At 40.8% G+C, this 19,166-nt stretch overlaps 1 protein-coding gene across 1 annotated transcript in view; it reads left to right on the top strand.

The window, feature by feature from the left end:
• LOC138978377 (cationic amino acid transporter 2-like) overlaps nt 1–9,423 on the top strand; it is a 138,574-nt gene extending 129,151 nt beyond the window's left edge. The window contains exons 6-8 of the mRNA XM_070351104.1: nt 405–542; nt 2,518–3,703; nt 7,664–9,423. Of these exons, the coding sequence (XP_070207205.1) occupies nt 405–542; nt 2,518–3,703; nt 7,664–7,764 (1,425 nt within the window). The 3' untranslated portion in view covers nt 7,765–9,423. The remainder of the gene's footprint in view (nt 1–404; nt 543–2,517; nt 3,704–7,663) is intronic.
• The last annotated feature ends 9,743 nt before the right edge of the window (nt 9,424–19,166 follow it).

Below are 19,166 nucleotides of genomic sequence, written 5' to 3'. Positions count from 1 at the left end.
TCTTTAATATGTTTCAGGTGTTCAGTGTGTTGACCTTCGCTTTCACGATAGATCGAAGTTCTGGTGAAAGTTTCGTTTTGTGTTTAGTATGTAAACGTTCAATATAAACGTACTTTTCTCGATTGTTTGAATCTTTAATATGTTTCAGGTGTTCAGTGTGTTGACCTTCGCTTTCACGATAGATCGAAGTTCTGGTGAATGTTTCGTTTTGTGTTTAGTATGTAAACGTTCAATATAAACGTACTTTTCTCGATTGTTTGAATCTTTATGTTCCAGGTGTTCAGTGTGTTGACCTTCGCTTTCACGATAGATCGAAGTTCTGGTGAATGTTTCGTTTTGTGTTTAGTATTTAAACGTTCAATATAAACGTACTTTTCTCGATTGTTTGAATCTTTATGTTTCAGGTGTTCAGTGTGTTGACCTTCGCTTTCACGATCCTGTCCGGCTTCGTCCTGATGGCCTTCGTCTGCGTGGGATACTTCCACGTACAGGCTCACAATTGGACTCAGCCTCCTGGCTTCTTCGCCCATGGATTTAGCGGGGTTAGTATTCTCCAAAAGTCCATTCTTCTTACACTAAGTTGTACGGTTGTGTAATACAGTCAGTGTGGGTGTTGCCCTTGATATTCTCTAACCCATTCTCTTCCCTGTAATTTCTGTCTGTTCCTAGAGTTACTTCCCTTTTGTGTTTCCCCTCCATCTTCTGTTCATACCTTTTTCGTTGCGTGTTGCTTTTGGTTTTTGTTTCTCTTTGTTTTTTTTGTTTTTTTGTTTTTTTGTTGTTTTTTGAGTGCTGAGGAAGCTTCCATAAGCGAAAATTCGAATTAGTATTGTATAACTATATAGTGTGCTGTCCTTGTGTTTGTGAGTACAGGATTTTTGTTTTTTTAACTTTGTTCATCTCACCCACAGTCACTTTGTTCTTTAGACCAAGTAATACGATTTGAACGCGCCTTGAAGACTTCAGAACTAAGGTCGATGCGCTCATGCAGTGGATGTTTTTGTGTTGTCCTTGATTTCTTGTTAAAATGCGCTTTACTGATAATCCATTGGAGTTCTTTTCAGAAGGAAATGAGTTTGTATTCTTTCGAGGTTTGATCTTTGTGAATTTTGTGCAGTCCAGTGGATTTGTATTCAAGAAATGTTCCTTTTCCCATCGTAGGTTCAGTGGGCTAGTTTTCCAAGATAATATTCTATATCCGTGGGGTGTTTTTTTTTATTCCTTTTGGCACATATTGTAATAATAATCACTTGTGGATTTGGCTAGAGCAGCATTCCTTAAAAATATACTCTTTTGCTTTTGGATCGAGGAAATGCGTTTTTTACGAATGGATTTATTTCGGTTGGTGTTGCAAGAAGCGTCCTTATTTGTCCAATTATTCTGTGGGATTGATCGTCAAATAAAACACTGTTTATGCCAGCATTCCAAGAAAACTATACTTGTTAGTCCATGAAGTCAATAAGTTAGTGTCCAAAGGAATGTACTTCTTTGTCTTTAGATTCAGGTGATATTTAAAAAAAAAAGGTATTTTCAGACTTAAAGACTCAGTGAAGTTGGTACGAGCATTTTAGGAAAAGGTGCATTATTATAGTGGTGGGACTTTTTTTTGGAAGATTAATTTACGATTTACGACTTATGAATCTCGTATTCAGTACGATCGTCGGGGTACCACAGAAGATGAACGTCTGGACAGCACCCTTCATTTCTGGACTTGTGTTGTGACGAAGTCATCCCAATTCTATCCTTTGATTGTGTGCACCCATTTCTTCATTAAAACAAACACCATTAATGTAATTAAGATAAAAGGTAGCTGATCTAAAGACATTTGAAATATTGATACTTTTCGACAATGTGTGACTTCTTATCTACTTATCGCTGTCTCTGCATCGTGAAAATGTGTCTAGCTATGGACTATTGGAGCAGTGACTAAAGACGAACGTGGAGATACGTATTAATCCCTACCGACAAGGGAAGCAAACGACGGTGAAATCGGCATTAGATACTAAAATCATGATCAGATGAAATACTGTACGAATGGGTATGTATGTCCGTGTGATTCACAAGGACAGCTAACCCTTTACCTCAGAAAAAAATCAAGCCTGAGATTGCCTTGACCATTACGTACTTTATCATTTTGTATGGCAAATTAGTTGTTCACATGCAAATAAGATGGCATGACTTTTTTTTATTTGCATGTTCTTGTAACGAGAGACTGATTGCGCACGAGTGAGTGAAAGACTAAGTCAGCAAGCAATACGGGTTGGGTTAGGGTTAGGGTGATGGTTAGAGTTAGGTTAAGGGTAAACCCTAAACCTTACCCTAACCTAAAGTGTAACAGGTTTCTGGACTTTCGTAAGAGTTAGGTCAAACCTACGTCATCATTGACAGGCCATCGTACGCGTAGCAAAATACTCGTCTCAATCACAAAGAAGCCTAAACTATTCAAACTATTTGAATTTGTCTTTATTCAGTTTGATCATTCTACCCTTGATAATATCGTTACCACTTTCTGTGCAGACGCTGTCAGGAGCGGCCCTGCTGATGTCAGTCTTCGCCGGGCTGGATCACGTGGCCGCCGCCAGCCAGGAAACCAGGGAACCCTCCCGCCACCTCCCCTCCGCCATCCCCGTCACCTCCTCCCTCCTCTTCGTCGTGCTTCTCCTCGCCACCTCGGCCTTGACCCTGTCTTGCCCCTGGCAGGACCTCACGGAGCGGGCCCCCATCGCCCGAGCCTTCGAGAGCAAAGGCGTCTACGCGGCCAACCACGTGATAGGCGCTGGGGCCCTGTTCGGGTTGCTGGCTACAGCTATGGGAAGGCTGTACCACCCGCCAAGGATTCTTCACTGCATGGCAGGGGACGGTCTCCTCCCCGCTTGCCTGGGGAAGACTTCTCTCGCCTCTACTCCGGTGCTCGGGGGACTTCTCACGGGGATGGTGGCCTCCGTTGTAGCCTTGACCTTAGACTTCAGCTGTTTGATAGAGATGTCGGCTATCGCTACAGTGGTGCAGTTCCTGACCTCGGCGGTCATTGTGCTTCACGTGCGTTACCAGCCTGAGCCTGTAGGGCTGTGCAAGGAGTACTCTGACCTTGACCTCTCCACGGATGACGGACTCCCGCCTCTTCGTGCGGAGTCGCCCAAGCTTCTCCTGATGGCGAACGGAGACTTACACCTGCACTATCAGAACCACAACAGTTCTACAGGCTTGCAAAGCAAACCCCCCTCTCCTAGATCCAGGACTAGCAATCAGACGGAGTTTATGGAAACTTCGGCACTCTTTCCCGCCACGGGAGAAGATCCTTCCGCGGCTTGTAGACGAGTGGCTCGCTCCGGTTCCAATTTTTCTTCCCTCGTGCAGCTGTCCTCGTGCACGAAGCTCGTCCCTGATCTCGCGTCTTGGCAAACCACGCGATACTTGCTCTTGGTGTTTCTGCTAGCCAACACGTGTTTGGCCGCGACCAGCGTGGCCTGGCCGGCAGAAGCGGAGTCCGCTTGGTGGGCGGTGACGTTGGCTTGCGTCAGCGTGGCGCTGCTGGTCGCTGCCGGTCTTGGGATTGCGCGTCAGCCTCAGAATGACGTCAGACTGTACTTCAAGGCCCCGTACGTGCCGCTGCTGCCGCTGCTGTCTGTGGTGCTGTGTACCATGCTGCTGGCCGCCCTGCCTGCCGTCGCCTGGCTCCGCTTTGCGGTCTGGACCGGGCTAGGTGCGGGGCTACTTTTTTACACTGCCATATATATCGCAGGTTTAACTCTGTCTGTCTGTTTGTCTGTTTGTCCAGACTGATTTTTTTTTTCTCTTCTGTTGCTGTAGTGTTCGTTTTGCCCTATTAAAGTAGGCCTAAATGGGGTAAAGGAGGAGCGGAGTGTTAAAAGGGGTTGGTTGGTTGGTTGATTGGTTGGTTGGTTGGTTAGTTTTTCATGATTCTTCAACCTATTTCGCTATTCAGTTTTGATTCCTTTCTCGGTTTACATTTAGGTCTATCACAGTAAAGTAAAGAAGTTTTAAAATGCTCATGAATCTTTTCATACTTGTTACTTCAAATCTTGTTAACAAACGTTTACAAATATTAAAGTCTTGTCCGGGGGGAATAATGCTAAGTATTAGAGAGTGCTAAAAGAGGTACAAAAGAGTAAGGGATTGTAATGCCATTTTTGGACGACGGTGAGATTTGGCATGCCGAAAAGCTCGTACCATTTTCCAAAATTCGTTTTCACTTAATTTGTTTATGCTTATCTGGAAGAAGAAGCTTGGTTACTATTCCTATTACCATGAATTGAACGCTGCTGCTGCTGCTGATTCTGCTGCTTCTGACGCTACAAATTAAGCGGACAATAACGGTGACGATTTTGATGACGATGTTGAGTACGAAAACGGTGGTGGTTGTGGTGTGGGCAGTGGTAACCGATGATGATGAGGAGGAGGAAGAGGAGGAGGAGGAGGAGGAGGAGGATGCAAAGTCAAAAAATGAAATGTTAAAAAGCAAAAGAAAACTTTACGTTTTGGAACCGGAGGTTCCTCAAGAGAGCGACAGCGTCAAACAGTTGTGCAGCTTAAGTCTAAAGTCGGTCGTTTCTTCTCTCATATAGTTAGTCTCCGTCGTCGTGTCGCCCCATAAAGAATGCGTGAGCTGACAGGAAAGAAGGCCCCAAAGGGTTTAAAATCGTGATCGTGATTGGCGATTTTTGACCTTTCTGTGACCGTGATTGCCGAAATTTCCATTTCTGTGATCGTGGTGGGACTTTGCCCGTGATCCGTGATGACAAAAAAATCAAGTCTCGTGATCGTGATCGTCATTTGTTTTCGTGATCGTGATGGGCATTATTGCAAAGCATTTTATTTTCAACGTACATTTTTCACAGCTGTATCACTCTATGATCCTCTATTCGTCAAGGTGTTCGTGATCGTGAAAACAAAAATCAAGGTAACTGTGATCGTGAAAGCTGAAATTTCCCTTCCCGTGATCGTGATGATACCCCCCCCCCCCCCCCTTTGGGGCCCTCAGCCAAGACAAAACTCTTTCCTCCGTGTATCGTTGTAACCAGGACAGCACTTGATATAAAGTGCAGCTAAATTCAGTATCATAACATATCGAACAAAATATACACGAGATGGAAGCGCTGTAGACGCAGAAAGGTTACATGTACGAAGAGCAGGGTTTAAAACCCTGGATATACGCGCTTTGTAAATATTATGCAACATTAGTAGTAGTAGTAGTAGTAGTAGTAGTAGTAGTAGTAGTAGTAGTAGTAGTAGTAGTAAAAAGACTAAGTTCTGGCTGAAACTTTGTATTGGAAGCAACCAAAAGGTGCAAGGCTGATACAAAAATGTCTTATGTGCAAAAGAGACTTGCCAGGTTATGTGTTAAAAGCCACTGAAATGGGCAAGAGCTAACGAGAAATGTCAGAAACACGGAGAAAACCCTAGTTCTGTTTAAAACCTTAAATTGAATGATATTGAAAGGTGGAAGCGCTGACCTATTTATATATGACAATGCCAAATGTACACAAAAGACTTAAATTTTAGTTCTGTCTAAAACCTTGTGATGGAACCTGAAAGATGAACGCGCTGATGAAAAACATTCTTCTGTTCAAAACGTTACAAAATATATCTTTCTGCTGCAGATGTGAGAGTTCTTAACTCTCAGTAAAACTGACGTACTGAAAAACATCGAAAATTGCTGTACGTGCGTAAAGGCAACGTGCACCACAAAGATCGCAATTCCGCTGTCGAAATAAAAATAATCTGGTATTAGGTCACACACAAAAAATAGTCTGTTTACGGTAACCCGACCGACCCTATTTTTTTCGCGCGACCCTAGACTTTTTTTTGGCATTTGGGGGAAAAAAAAAAAATAACGTAAAAATAGGGTTTTTTGAAAAAAAAAATAATAAAAAAAAAATCTCGACCTACCGACCCTATTTTTTGGGCCTATGTTACCGTAAACAGACCTATTTTTTTGGCCTTAGGAGCAATTTCTGACAGTGTTTGACAGTCGATTACCCTACAGCTGTGACATTTATACGCTGATCTCAATGTCAATGTTCTTCTCGTTTCGTCGATTGCTTGTCAATCTTGACATTTTCTTCCTCCACCGCAAGACACACTTTTTCATTTCTCGTGAACTTAATTAGCCTTGTATTTTCTGGTGTCTGCATGTATACTCGGGCACCTGAATCGAATGAATAGAAGCTAGAAGAAGCGCAAACATTCCATTATCAGAATGAATGACAAGGTGATATACCAGTCAACATTTATTCATTTCCGTGTACATCACTTTCTTTCGTGTATATATATATGTCAATGAAAATAAATACGGTCTAAAGTGGTTTGGGTGCAAGTAGTGGATGACAATCAATACGTTGAATACTGCCGAAGAGGCAGAAATATTAAAGTGGTTCAATTTCCCTAGCCCGGTCATTAATCTAAAAACAAGAAAAGTTAGCTGATTAAAAGTTCCATTTACCAACCAGTCTTGCAGTTGGTGGGTTTTTGCCCTTGTTCGTTTGTTTGTTTTTTATTTTCGATTTTAAAACATTAAAGTTCTATCTATTTGGAGTTTCTCCCGTCATCCTGCAAGAAATATGAACAAATTCTGAAGAGCCCCTGCAGCGTTTATTCCATCAGTTTCCAACCCCACAAAACACACACACACACACAGACACACACACACAGACACACACACACAGACTCACACACGCACGCACACACACACACACACACACACACACACACACACACACACACAAACACCGATATAGGTTATTCATTTTAAGTATAATTATTGTGCCCGTGAGAGAATTCTGAAGAAAAACAAAGGATTTTTTCGTGTGGAGGTTGAGCGAGAAGAAGGCGTGTGTCCAAACAATTTAGTAGAAGTCAGAATATGTTATCGATCTCATAGCTTATAATCACCACCATTTACAATCTGTTAAGTTATGGTCAGAGCTCCTGTTGTTCGTATGTATTTTTCACACAATGGATGCCATTCGAAACGACAAGAAACATGTAGCTCAGCTGCTTTTCTCGGAGAATAAATCAATGAACTCAGGAATTGCCAGTTGGCATGTTCTCTCTCATTCCGTCAGCTGTTAATTATTCAGTGGCATTTCCTGAAGACTTATTGCCTTGAATAAAAGGAATTTGTTATCAACTAATTATGACGTGCTCTTTTCTGTTCTTCATCTCCTCCCCTACTTGAGACCCCGCTCCATTCCTTTAGTCCTCTTCCTGCCCCCCCCCCCCCCCTAACACCCTTACCCCGCCCCCGAAAGCAAAACGTTATGGAACTAAAAATGGAATTGATCTGAAATTCTTCACTGCGTATCTCTGACACAATGCTAATATCACGTAGTAGAATGATGACTGCTTGACAAGTTATGAAAAAAGATAAAGATGACGATGATGATGATGATGATGATGATGATGATGATGATGATGATGATGATGATGATGATGATGATGATGATGATGATGATGATGATGATGACGAAGATGATGATGACGAAGATGATGATGACGAAGATGATGATGACGAAGATGATGATGATGATGATGATGATGATGATGATGATGATGATGATGATGATGATGATGATGATGACGATGATGATGATGACGATGACGATGATGATCATCATTGTGTACGTGTATGTCTGTGTTGCAGGCCTAATCATCTACTTTGTGTACGGCATCAGGAAAAGCGTCAACCGATCGCAGGACGACCAGGAAGTGGTTCTCTTCGACATTTCCAATAGGACCTACTGATCTCATCACGAGTCTGACGTCATCAATATCACGACTTTGTGACGTCACACGGAGACTTTGTCGACTCAATTTTGTGTTCGACTCTTTAGCAACGTCAGCATTACGCAAAAGACATCTGATGCTACAATAAACTTCTCTGATGTTTTCTTCCTCGTGTCGTTATTAAGAAACCCAAGACATGGTCGCGAGGAATATAAAAATCATGTCAAGTTACAACAATACCAGTGTCTTTTCATTGTTGACCCTGTTGTGTGAATCTGACGTGAAGGTATTCAGAATACTGCGCTGTGCTGATGCCATCCTGACGTCATCTGCGTCATGAGCTGATGACTTAGTTGAAGTCTTAAGATTGGATTAAGAGAACCTCTGATTTGACCGTCACGGAAGCCTCGTCGCTTTCAGAACTTGTTGTGGGTCTGAGGCATTGTCTTGCAACCTTCTCTCCAACAGTGATTTCAATGTAGCCATGATATTGCACCTGAAAGAATCGTGCGCTTATAACATAGCTCTGATGAAATCTGTAATAACGACAGGGTGAAACCGCTGTTTCACTGTTTCCTACGATGTTCGAAAATAAATCTGTTGGGGATTTATATGCGCTGTAGAAGAGTTGTATTCCTTAAAGGTTTGTCAAGTATTAAACACGCCGATAAATACACGGTGATCAATGAGCTCCAATGTGCATGTTTTCGAAAGAAAAATTCATCATATCGAGCGACCACTGCACTTTGGCAGGTTTCTTTCCGGAAATCGTCTATTGGGGGTAGAGAAATATATGTGACCCTCCACCACGAAATGAGTCGCATGTTACCTCGCGCGGTTCTGCGCTAGGCTTAATATAAGTCCGGGGACTGTGTTAACAGTGTGAGGGTCACCTTAGTCACAGGCTTATAACTCAAACAGTTTTCGCTCTTTTCTAAAACGGTTTTCACCACTGGATAGAGCATAAAAACTCTTTAAGAAAATGTAAAAATATATAAAATCATGCAAAGGTGACATGCGACTCATTCCGTGGTGGAGGGTCACATATCGGCAGAAAATCCCCGGAGTGCTTGAAAGTAAGTGGTCTATGTGACGTCAAATTTCGTCAGTCAAACGCCTACTACGTCATCTCAAGTAAGCTTACTCTGTAACCAAATGGTAACATGAAGCTTTTTTGTAAATAAACATCACGCACAGATCTGTACATAAGAAATTAAAAAACATCTTCATAACAAATTGTTCTGCCGCAGTTCTAACCTTGAATACACTGAACTTGTGTCGAATTTGGTTGCAAACAGTGGGTACACTCTTGCATTCTTGCTGCAGGAAATTCACGTCTCTCGTCATTCGGCGTTTGTAAGTTTTAACTCAAAATATTGCCGATTCGTGTGATATATGCTACAGGATACTGAAGATGATATTGTAGTGTATGCTGTATGGTGTTAGTCAAACTCACATGAGCTATTTACCAACATTCAAGAGGACATGTCATGATATTACTTGAGCAAATGCATAACAAAATTAGTGCATGACGACGGTTAAACACCTTTTCTTTGTACAGAAACCGAAAGAAAAATACAAGAAACGTCAAAGGCGTGTGTATAATAGCATTGTATGTTATTTTTCTCTCGTTTACTCTTTCATTGGCTTTACGTCCTGGAATCTCCCTCCTCCTCCCACCCTCCCACCCTCTCTCTCTCTCTCTCTCTCTCTCTCTCTCTCTCTCTCTCTCTCTCTCTCTCTCTCTCTCTCTCTCTCTCTCTCTCTCTCTCTCTCTGAAATGTCTTGTTCGATTGTTATTTTGTTAAACATTTTGAACTAGTGTTAACGGATGTGTAGCTGATCGGAGCAACTTTATTCCCAAATGAAACGTATTACTATGTCAAGGTAATTTTGTAATTTTTTTAGTTCTCCTTATGTAATTCCTTAAATGCACATTGTGTTGCATTCCATACAATGTATTTCTGTATTTTATATGATTGAATTTATATTTTTTATGTGCGTCTGTCTTTATGTGTTGTATTAAGGACAGGTTGGAAGAATAGGCTTTGCCTAATCATTTTGTAATAAAGTTCTGAGTCTGTCTCTCTGTCTCTGTCTGTCTCTCTCTCTCTCTCTCTCTCTCTCTCTCTCTCTCTCTCTCTCTCTCTCTCTCTCTCTCTAAATCTGTATCTCTCTCTTTCTCTCTCTCTCTCTCTCTCTCTCACCTCCCACCCTCTCTCTCTCTCTCTTTCTCTCTCTCCTTCTCTCTCACTCTCTTTCTCTCTCTCTCTCCCTCTCTCTCTCTCTCACTCTCTCTCTCTCTCACTCTCTCTCTCCCTCACTCTCTCTCTCTCTCTCTCTCTCTCTCTCTCTCTCTCTCTCTCTTTATATCTCTTTATTTCTATCTATCTATCTATCTATCTATCTACCCACGCCCTTCCCACCCCCGTCCTGCACCTACCGCCTTCCCGACTCCCTGCCTTTTCTTTTCAGTGCAATAACGATATCACAATTGTATATATTTGCTGGACAAAGGACATTGATACTACTCCTTGGATCCTTGACTCGGGAGACATCAACACTTTGTCCACCTGAATCTTCTTAATACTGTCTGATATTCATTTTTTTTCATTGCAAAATGATACGCTTGTAAATAAAATGAGTGTCACCCCTTCGATGCTTCAATGTAAATATTGTGCGTTTTTGTTGCGTTTATGTATTTGCCTTCTCAAAATGAATGTTGCAGCATTGCGAACATGTTCAAACTTGCCACTAAAGCTTACAAATAATTATGTGAAAAATAACCATATTTAGATTTTTCTTTTCATTTTCGTCGAGTACATGATTGTAATGCCCATTTTGTTCATTATCATATCAGATTAGACTTATACAGTAAAATAGTAAAAATGACAGAAAATTAGCATTAGATAATGAAACCACGTGTGCATATGAAATGGTATCACATTTTCAAAAGTAGAACACTTTTGTTTTCATACACTGGTGTGCTGACAGTAACAAACTGTATTGATATTTTTCCTCGAGAAACATTTCCAAATGATCTGTAATATTTGTGACGCTTTGGCTGTCTTCATTACTACCAAGTGGATTCCTGCTGAATTTCAAAAGCTTCTTGCCTATGTTTTGTGTTATGTGTGCAGTATAATTACAATGTGAACTTAATAAATCTGACGGTACCACTGATAAGTCGATAGGTTTTTAACATCTGTGTGAGTGTTCACGAGAATCAGAGTAGTTTGTGTCGTAAAAGAATGTAAGACATTTAAGCTAAGAGTATTACCATGCGCTATGTTTTAGTCGGTATAAACATTTTTGCTATTTTTGAATAATTGCAATTACTGAAAATATGACAGTTCGTCTTTAGCAATTGCGTTGGATAGCTCCTTTAAACCGATAGCATGTATAAAGAAGGCCCTTGGAACGCTTACAAAGTTTTACCTTAAGATTCTGCGTTGCAAATAATGCTACCGCGTAAGGTGGATTGCCTTCAACTAACTAAAGGAACTGTTTTGAAAGCTGCTGAATTTAATGTTGTGAAAAGGCGAAGAAAGAGCACTCGTTGTGATGGTTGGGTTAGGTCACTTCCTCTGAGTTACTTCCCTTGTTTGTGTACGTGATGCGGATAACTATCCCGCCGCGTCATAGACAGTGCTATGCGTCTTGCTACCAGGCGGCGCCTCTGGTCTACTTTTAGTTGTCAGCACCAAAGAGAAGCAGCACCCTGAAGCTCAGTCACTAACTTTGGTTAAAATAATTACCATACTTGTTGTGGTGCGTTTTCGAGCAAATGTTGCCGAGTGCATCTAGATTTCGTTACAGTGGATTCCCCAGATTCTCCAGATTTATCTAATTCGCCAGAAGCTCTCCCAAAACGGTCAGATCAATATAGTATCCCTTAAATAATCAGAGACAATTAGGCTGGTTGTTGTTGTTGTTGTTGTTGTTGTTGTTGTTGTTCTTCTTCTTCTTCTTCTTCTTCTTCTTCTTCTTCTTCTTCTTCTTCTTCTTCTTCTTCTTCTTCTTCTTCTTCTTCTTCTTCTTCTTCTTCTTCTTCTTCTTCTTCTTCTTCTTCTTCTTCTTTGTGGTTGTTGTTGGTGCTGGTGCTGGTATTATGGAGGTCGTTGTTGTTCTTGTTGTTGATGTTGATATTGGTTATTGTTGTTGTTGTTGCCACTGCTACTGTTATTGATATTGTTGTCGTAACTTTATAATGTAATTCTTTTATTTCTGTTGTTAGGTTGGTGCAGTTTTCACCATTTACATGTATGTCATCAGCTGAGTCTTTCGCCCGTATTCACCTGCATCTGATCGACTTCATCTGCATCCTAAATGAACCTGATTGAATTCAATTATATCAATAAATCAATAATTACACAATCATTTGTTGTTGAAACCGTTGCCTTGTCTTGATTTGCAGCGCTTCATCAAATTCTTCTCATATTCTTTCCCGCAGTGGGGCACTGCGGTTATGAAATTAAAGGCCCCTCCTGTTTTTGGAACCGCAGGAGCTTTCTAGTTTTCTGTTAGGTAGATTTTTGGTTCCTCTTTCCTGTCATGCTCTCTTTTTCTTCATGATATCTTTTCTTGTTTCTGCCTTCTTGCTCATTCACCTGTATTTTTTCCAAAAATCTCTTCTCTTGCCGCTTGTCTCGCGATTCATGTATAGTTTAATCTGTTAGTGTTCTGATGTAAGTCCAGCAGTAGATAGGTTAAGCCTATTTTAACATACTGGAAACTGGTAATCTTCCAGTAGGTATTAATTTAGTTTTACTAAAGCCTGCTGGGACACAAGTAATGGGTTAGTGCATTTGTAAACAGGAATCGCTTGACAAGTGGCCCCCTTCATCCCCCCCTTCCTCGTCCTGATATGGCTCTGCGTAGTCGGCTGGACGTTAAGCAACAAATAAACAAACAAACAAACAAACTCATATTCTTGTTTTACTTTTTTTTATTATGCTCATGTCTGTTTGTATTCTTTTTGTGTGTGGTAATATTAATTAGGTTCAAGCGGGTTTTTGATTTTGATCAATACATAAATCTTGTTTTTGAAAATTCTCAGACGCAGTAATGGATGTTTGTCGTGAGTTGCATTGTTCATTGACAATTCTCAGGCTGACTGATAAGTTAAATGAAATTACTGATCTTTTCAGTGCCCGTGTGCTTATGGGGGAAGTTCGCGAAAACTCCCGAAGTTTTGAGTGACATCGGAAGAACTTGCCTCACTTTCGTATGCATGGGCCGGAAGAAGGGCTTACTTCGAAGCAAAGCGAGGAAGTAATTGATGGTAGTTTGCGACAACTTCCTACGTTTTGAGCGACATCAGAAGTACATCCTCAATTTCGCATGCATGGGACGGAAAAAGTACTTACTTTTGAAGCAAGCGAGGAAGTAAGTGAGGGTAATTGTACTACAGCGAAACCCAGGAGTAAACACGCTGCTTCCAAAGTTTCTCTGTGCAAAATAGCAGGGCTTTTCTTCGGTGTTTCATATAAAACCGATCTAACACAAATGAAAGTCCCAAAGAGAGAAAATAGAAAGAAAAGTCGTATCTCGTGCGTGCATTTCGTGTAAATTTCCCTGAATACAAACCTGAGTTGCCAGCTTTGACTTTTGTTCGTTCTGGGTCACTGGCCACAACTCTTAAGATGTCATCCCCGCTTATAGGAGGGGGTATTTCTATGTAAATGGGCGTCTGTGTGTGCATGTGTGAGTGTGTGTTTGTGTGAGAGTGTGCGTGTGCGTGTGTGTGTGTGTGGTGCGTGCGTGCGTATGTAGGTGTGCGTCTGTTCATTCATTCATTCGTTTGCAGTGCACGCGCGCACATGTGTGTGTGGGGGGAGGGTGTGTGTGTGTGCGTGCGTGCGTGTGTGTGTGTGTGAAAGTGTTTGTATGTATTTGTGTGAGTGCCTGTGCGTGCGTGTGTGCGGGAATAATTGTGCGTTTGTTTGTGTGCGCGTGCGTGTGTATGTGTGTGTGTTTGTGTTCAACGGTGTATGTGTGTGTGTGTGTGTGTGCACCCCCCCTCACACACACACACACTATTATGAGCTGATTATTTGCGCCTCGATATTTTATTTATTTTCTTACGTTTTATGTTGTTTGTTGTGATTCACCACACCCGAGTTTCTCGAAATTGAGATAATAAAGTGTTCTATGTCTAACACACATGCACACACGCGCGTAGGATAAACAAATCCAATCTTGACTTTCAACTTTACATAAACATACATCCTGTTCACAATTAACGAGGAAAAACATAATTTACTAACACCTAAGTACAACAATTTATCTTTTGTACAAATTTGGACACACATTTTCCCAATTAATATGAAAGTTGCTGAACTTATCTTCTTTTCACTACACCTTATATGTATCTTGATTCCCCAAAAAACTTGAGTTCTGCCTTTTTAAATTGACCAGTAGCCCAAAACTTTAGCTCTAACCAAACAGTTTTACTGATACACAATCATTAAAAAACAAGTCGCGTAAGGCGAAAATACAATATTTAGTCAAGTAGCTGTCGAACTCACAGAATGAAACTGAACGCAATGCCATTTTTCAGCAAGACCGTATACTCGTAGCATCGTCAGTCCACCGCTCATGGCAAAGGCAGTGAAATTGACAAGAAGAGCGGGGTAGTAGTTGCGCTAAGAAGGATAGCACGCTTTTCTGTCCCTCTCTTTGTTTTAACTTTCTGAGCGTGTTTTTAATCCAAACATATCATATCTATATGTTTTTGGAATCAAGAACCGACAAGGAATAAGATGAAAGTGTTTTTAAATTGATTTGGACAATTTAATTTTGATAATAATTTTTATATATTTAATTTTCAGAGCTTGTTTTTAATCCAAATATAACATATTTATATGTTTTTGGAATCAGCAAATGATGGAGAATAAGATAAACGTAAATTTGGATCGTTTTATAAATTTTTATTTTTTTTTACAATTTTCAGATTTTTAATGACCAAAGTCATTACTTAATTTTTAAGCCACCAAGCTGAAATGCAATACCGAAGTCTGGGCTTCGTCGAAAATTACTTGACCAAAATTTCAACCAATTTAGTTGAAAAATGAGGGCGTGACAGTGCCGCCTCAACTTTCACGAAAAGCCGGATATGACGTCATCAAAGACATTTATCAAAAAAATGAAAAAAATGTTCGGGGATTTCATACCCAGGAACTCTCATGTCAAATTTCATAAAGATCGGTCCAGTAGTTTAGTCTGAATCGCTCTACACACACACAGACAGACAGACAGACAGACAGACACACGCACATACACCACGACCCTCGTTTCGATTCCCCCTCGATGTTAAAATATTTAGTCAAAACTTGACTAAATATAAATCAAAACTTGACTAAATATAAAAAGAGGTTTAACATAACCGACTTCGCTACCACATAAACAAACAAGTCGCGTAAGGCGAAAATACAATATTTAGTCAAGTAGCTGCCCTTTTTCAGCAAGACCGTATACTCGTAGCATCGTCAGTCCACCGCTCATGGCAAAGGCAGTGAAATTGACAAGAAGAGCGGGGTAGTAGTTGCGCTAAGAAGGATAGCACGCTTTTCTGTACCTCTCTTTGTTTTAACTTTCTGAGCGTGTTTTTAATCCAAACATATCATATCTATATGTTTTTGGAATCAGGAACCGACAAGGAATAAGATGAAAGTGTTTTTAAATTGATTTCGAAAAAAAAATTTTGATAATAATTTTTATATATTTAATTTTCAGAGCTTGTTTTTAATCCGAATATAACATATTTATATGTTTTTGGAATCAGCAAATGATGGAGAATAAGATAAACGTAAATTTGGATCGTTTTATAAATTTTTATTTTTTTTTACAATTTTCAGATTTTTAATGACCAAAGTCATAAATTAATTTTTAAGCCACCAAGCTGAAATGCAATACCGAACCCCGGGCTTCGTCGAAGATTACTTGACCAAAATTTCAACCAATTTGGTTGAAAAATGAGGGCGTGACAGTGCCGCCTCAACTTTCACGAAAAGCCGGATATGACGTCATCAAAGACATTTATCAAAAAAATGAAAAAAACGTTCGGGGATTTCATACCCAGGAACTCTCATGTCAAATTTCATAAAGATCGGTCCAGTAGTTTAGTCTGAATCGCTCTACACACACACACAGACACACACACAGACACACACACAGACACACGCACATACACCATACCCTCGTTTCGATTCCCCCTCGATGTTAAAATATTTAGTCAAAACTTGACTAAATATAAAAAAGTGTTATTCTCCCCAACATGGGCGGGGATATAGCTCAGTTGGTAGCGCGCTGGATTTGTATTCAGTTGGCCGCTGTCAGCGTGAGTTCGATCCCAGGTTCGGCGGAAATTTATTTCACAGAGTCAACTTTGTGTGCAGACTCTCTTCGGTGTCCGAACCTCCCCCTGTGTACACTACATTGGGTGTGCACGTTAAAGATCCCACGATTGACAAAAGGGTCTTTCCTGGCAAAATTGCTTAGGCACAGTTAATAATTGTCTACCTATACCCGTGTGACTTGGAATAATAGGCCGTGAAAGGTAAATATGCGCCGAAATGGCTGCAATCTACTGACCGTATAAAATTTCATCTCACACGGCATCACTGCAGAGCGCCTAGAACTGTACCCACGGAATATGCGCGATATAAGACTCATTGATTGATTGAACATTCTGGTCAACAAAATCATTATTACAGACAGTCATTCAATTTCAAGACAATCATCACAGCTTTCAACAGACCATTTCGTTCAACCAGTCAAAAACAACAACTATAGTAAAAGCTACAGCGCGATCAACGTTCGCCCATTTACGAACTCGCGATGAGATTGTTTTCTTCTGATCACCAAGCCTACCGTTTACAAACGCATGCGTAATTGGTATTCCCCCAATTTCCTCGGCGTTCAAGTTAGCTCGTGCATACCGAGTTGCTGGCAACTTTGCTTCCGAAGTTCCCACTTTCAAAGTTAATTTCATCATTTATACGACGATATCGCATCTTAAAGGTCCTTACCCATCTAAAAGAAACCTCCAACGCATGCTACAATTGCATGACATTCTGGTTTTAAAGGCAGCTCATTGGGAAATGAGCTCAGACACAATATTGAAGACGTGAAATGCGTCAATCGAGCAACTGTCGTAATGATCTGGCAGCCAAACTCAAAATCATACTGAAACCGTAATAAAATTCCTTTTAAACCCATTTAAGTTTTGTTACAGTCTATAGGCACCAAATAATCACATGAAAGAGTTCTAGAAAAATCTAGTGGGGGAAAGTCTATTTTTAGACCAAATGAAACCATTTGAGGATTATTGCAACTGAGAATATGGCAGTACTATAGCTTGCAGCACAGTGAACATTGTTTCATGCAGTATGGGTTGATTAACTTGTGTCATGTTTTCAACTAAAAAAAATAGCATATGTGGCAATTTCAAAATCTGTTCCAAATAAGAATTGAATCTCAACAACAAAAAAAGGCCCCCGAAGATCATTTGTAAGAAATGACAACTGATATCTGCAAACCATGTCATATACATGGACATGATCTAGCAGCATATTAAAACTTGTATTACTCATAAAGTTCAATCCATTTGAGGATTGAACCATTCAGGAGTTTTACCAAAATCTGTCCCAAATAAGAATATAACCATTTGAGAATCTTAACAAACAAAAAAGGACTCCGAAGATTTGTAAGAAATGACAACTGATATATGCAAATCATGTAATATACATGGACATGATCTAGCAGCATATTAAAACTTATAATACTCATAAAATTCAATCCATTTGAGGATTGAATCATTCAGGAATTATACAATTTTGTTCAATATTTTAGGAAAACAGGACTTACCAGTTGGTTCTTGACAGGACCTTTTCTCCTGCTCTTTCTCTCAGATTTGCACAACTGTCAATGTAATTTTTTTCTTGAACCTATATCTTCCCAGATGTCAGATGTCTTTTTATATATTATGATCACGTGTGTCGATATATTGTTTGAAACCGGTTACAATTCTAGTCACACACTACTAAAACCTACAATCCAGATTCAAATTTCACACACAAGATCGTCTACTTCCTCTTCGTGACCCGCACTGTTAAAACAACTTTCACCCTTGCAGTGAGCACAGGCTGCTGTGCATGGCAATCCGTACAACCGACACGAGCACCTCCGGGTCAAACAGTCGGTCTTACATGTGCAGCGGATGAGGTGAAGGAGGTCTTCCGGAGCAGGGGTTCTGTTTGTGTAGATTGGGAACATTTTGTCCCCTGTAATATTCCATCCCCACTCTAGTGGGTCCATGGCATCTCCTTTCAGTGAAATCCACTCCTGTATTTGGTAGTAGGATCTCATTGAATGGAACTGAGCTGCTGCTGATGTTGGTGGAAGCTGTTGAGGCTCAATTGAAGATGTTGATGTCACCATTTTTTGCTGGTACTTTACGTACCTCAAGGAATTGAGACTTCTTTCCTCTTCGCCGTTGCTGTAGAGAAATGCCATGGCTTTCTCCCCAGCTTTGATGATTCTTTCACAGGATGTCCGAGGTGTTTCAAAAACCTGTGACTGTTCCCTTAGGAAAGAAGACCTTGCCGATTTCTTCAGGATCGTTCCTTTCCCAATGGAATGCAGTCCACTTGTTGTGTCACAGCCTCCAAAGCCATGGCAGAACAGTAGCGTTTTGCTCAGGTCTGTGCACTCTGCATTCAATGCGGTCTGTGCTACTTTGATGTCCCAGTTCCTTTCTCCCGCTGCCATGTACACCTTCCCATGGAATTCTTGAGTGTGGTATAACAGGAGGATGAGAAGGTCTGTGTCGTTGGCTACCAAAGTAGTGGGAAAAGCAGTTGCTTTTTGCAGGACAGTGCGCACAATGCAGCAGTCGGCATCACCATCTTCTTGGATAACTTCTATCCCGCTGTCTTCCAGAGCTTTGGAAAGTCTGTTGATGAACCGTTGCTTGTTGACTTCATTTTTGAGAAATGCTTCCCGTGTATCAGCAACAAACATGTCATCTTCAAACTGGACGTCATTTGTTGTTTTTAGACCATTATTTCTTCGTAGATGGGCTGCGTCTTTCGTTGAAGTGCCACTGCCGTATCCATCAAAAACTACGGTTGCCAGTCCACAGTGTCGTATGACGAAGTCCACATAGCATGCAATGAGTTGGACGAAGGTCGCGGTTTTGCTCCAGGTCTGACTGTACAGAAGTGCCCCTCCATCCAGCACATAGGTCACATCCTTTGGGAGCTCTTTTACGTCTTGCTTTGTGGCCGCCCAAATATATTTTGCCAGTTCATGTTTTCTTGCTTCCCGAGATAGTCCTGCTTTATCAAATAGAGCTGTAGGGATGGGGCTGAGTTCAAACTCAAAGCACTCAGGCAGACGTTCAGGAGTCACTTGTG

This window comes from Littorina saxatilis, linkage group LG10 (genome assembly GCF_037325665.1).
Source record: "Littorina saxatilis isolate snail1 linkage group LG10, US_GU_Lsax_2.0, whole genome shotgun sequence".
Classification (NCBI taxonomy): Eukaryota; Metazoa; Mollusca; class Gastropoda; order Littorinimorpha; family Littorinidae; genus Littorina; species Littorina saxatilis.
Note: the sequence above shows the minus strand (reverse complement) of the source record. Positions and strands in the feature narration are given on the sequence as shown.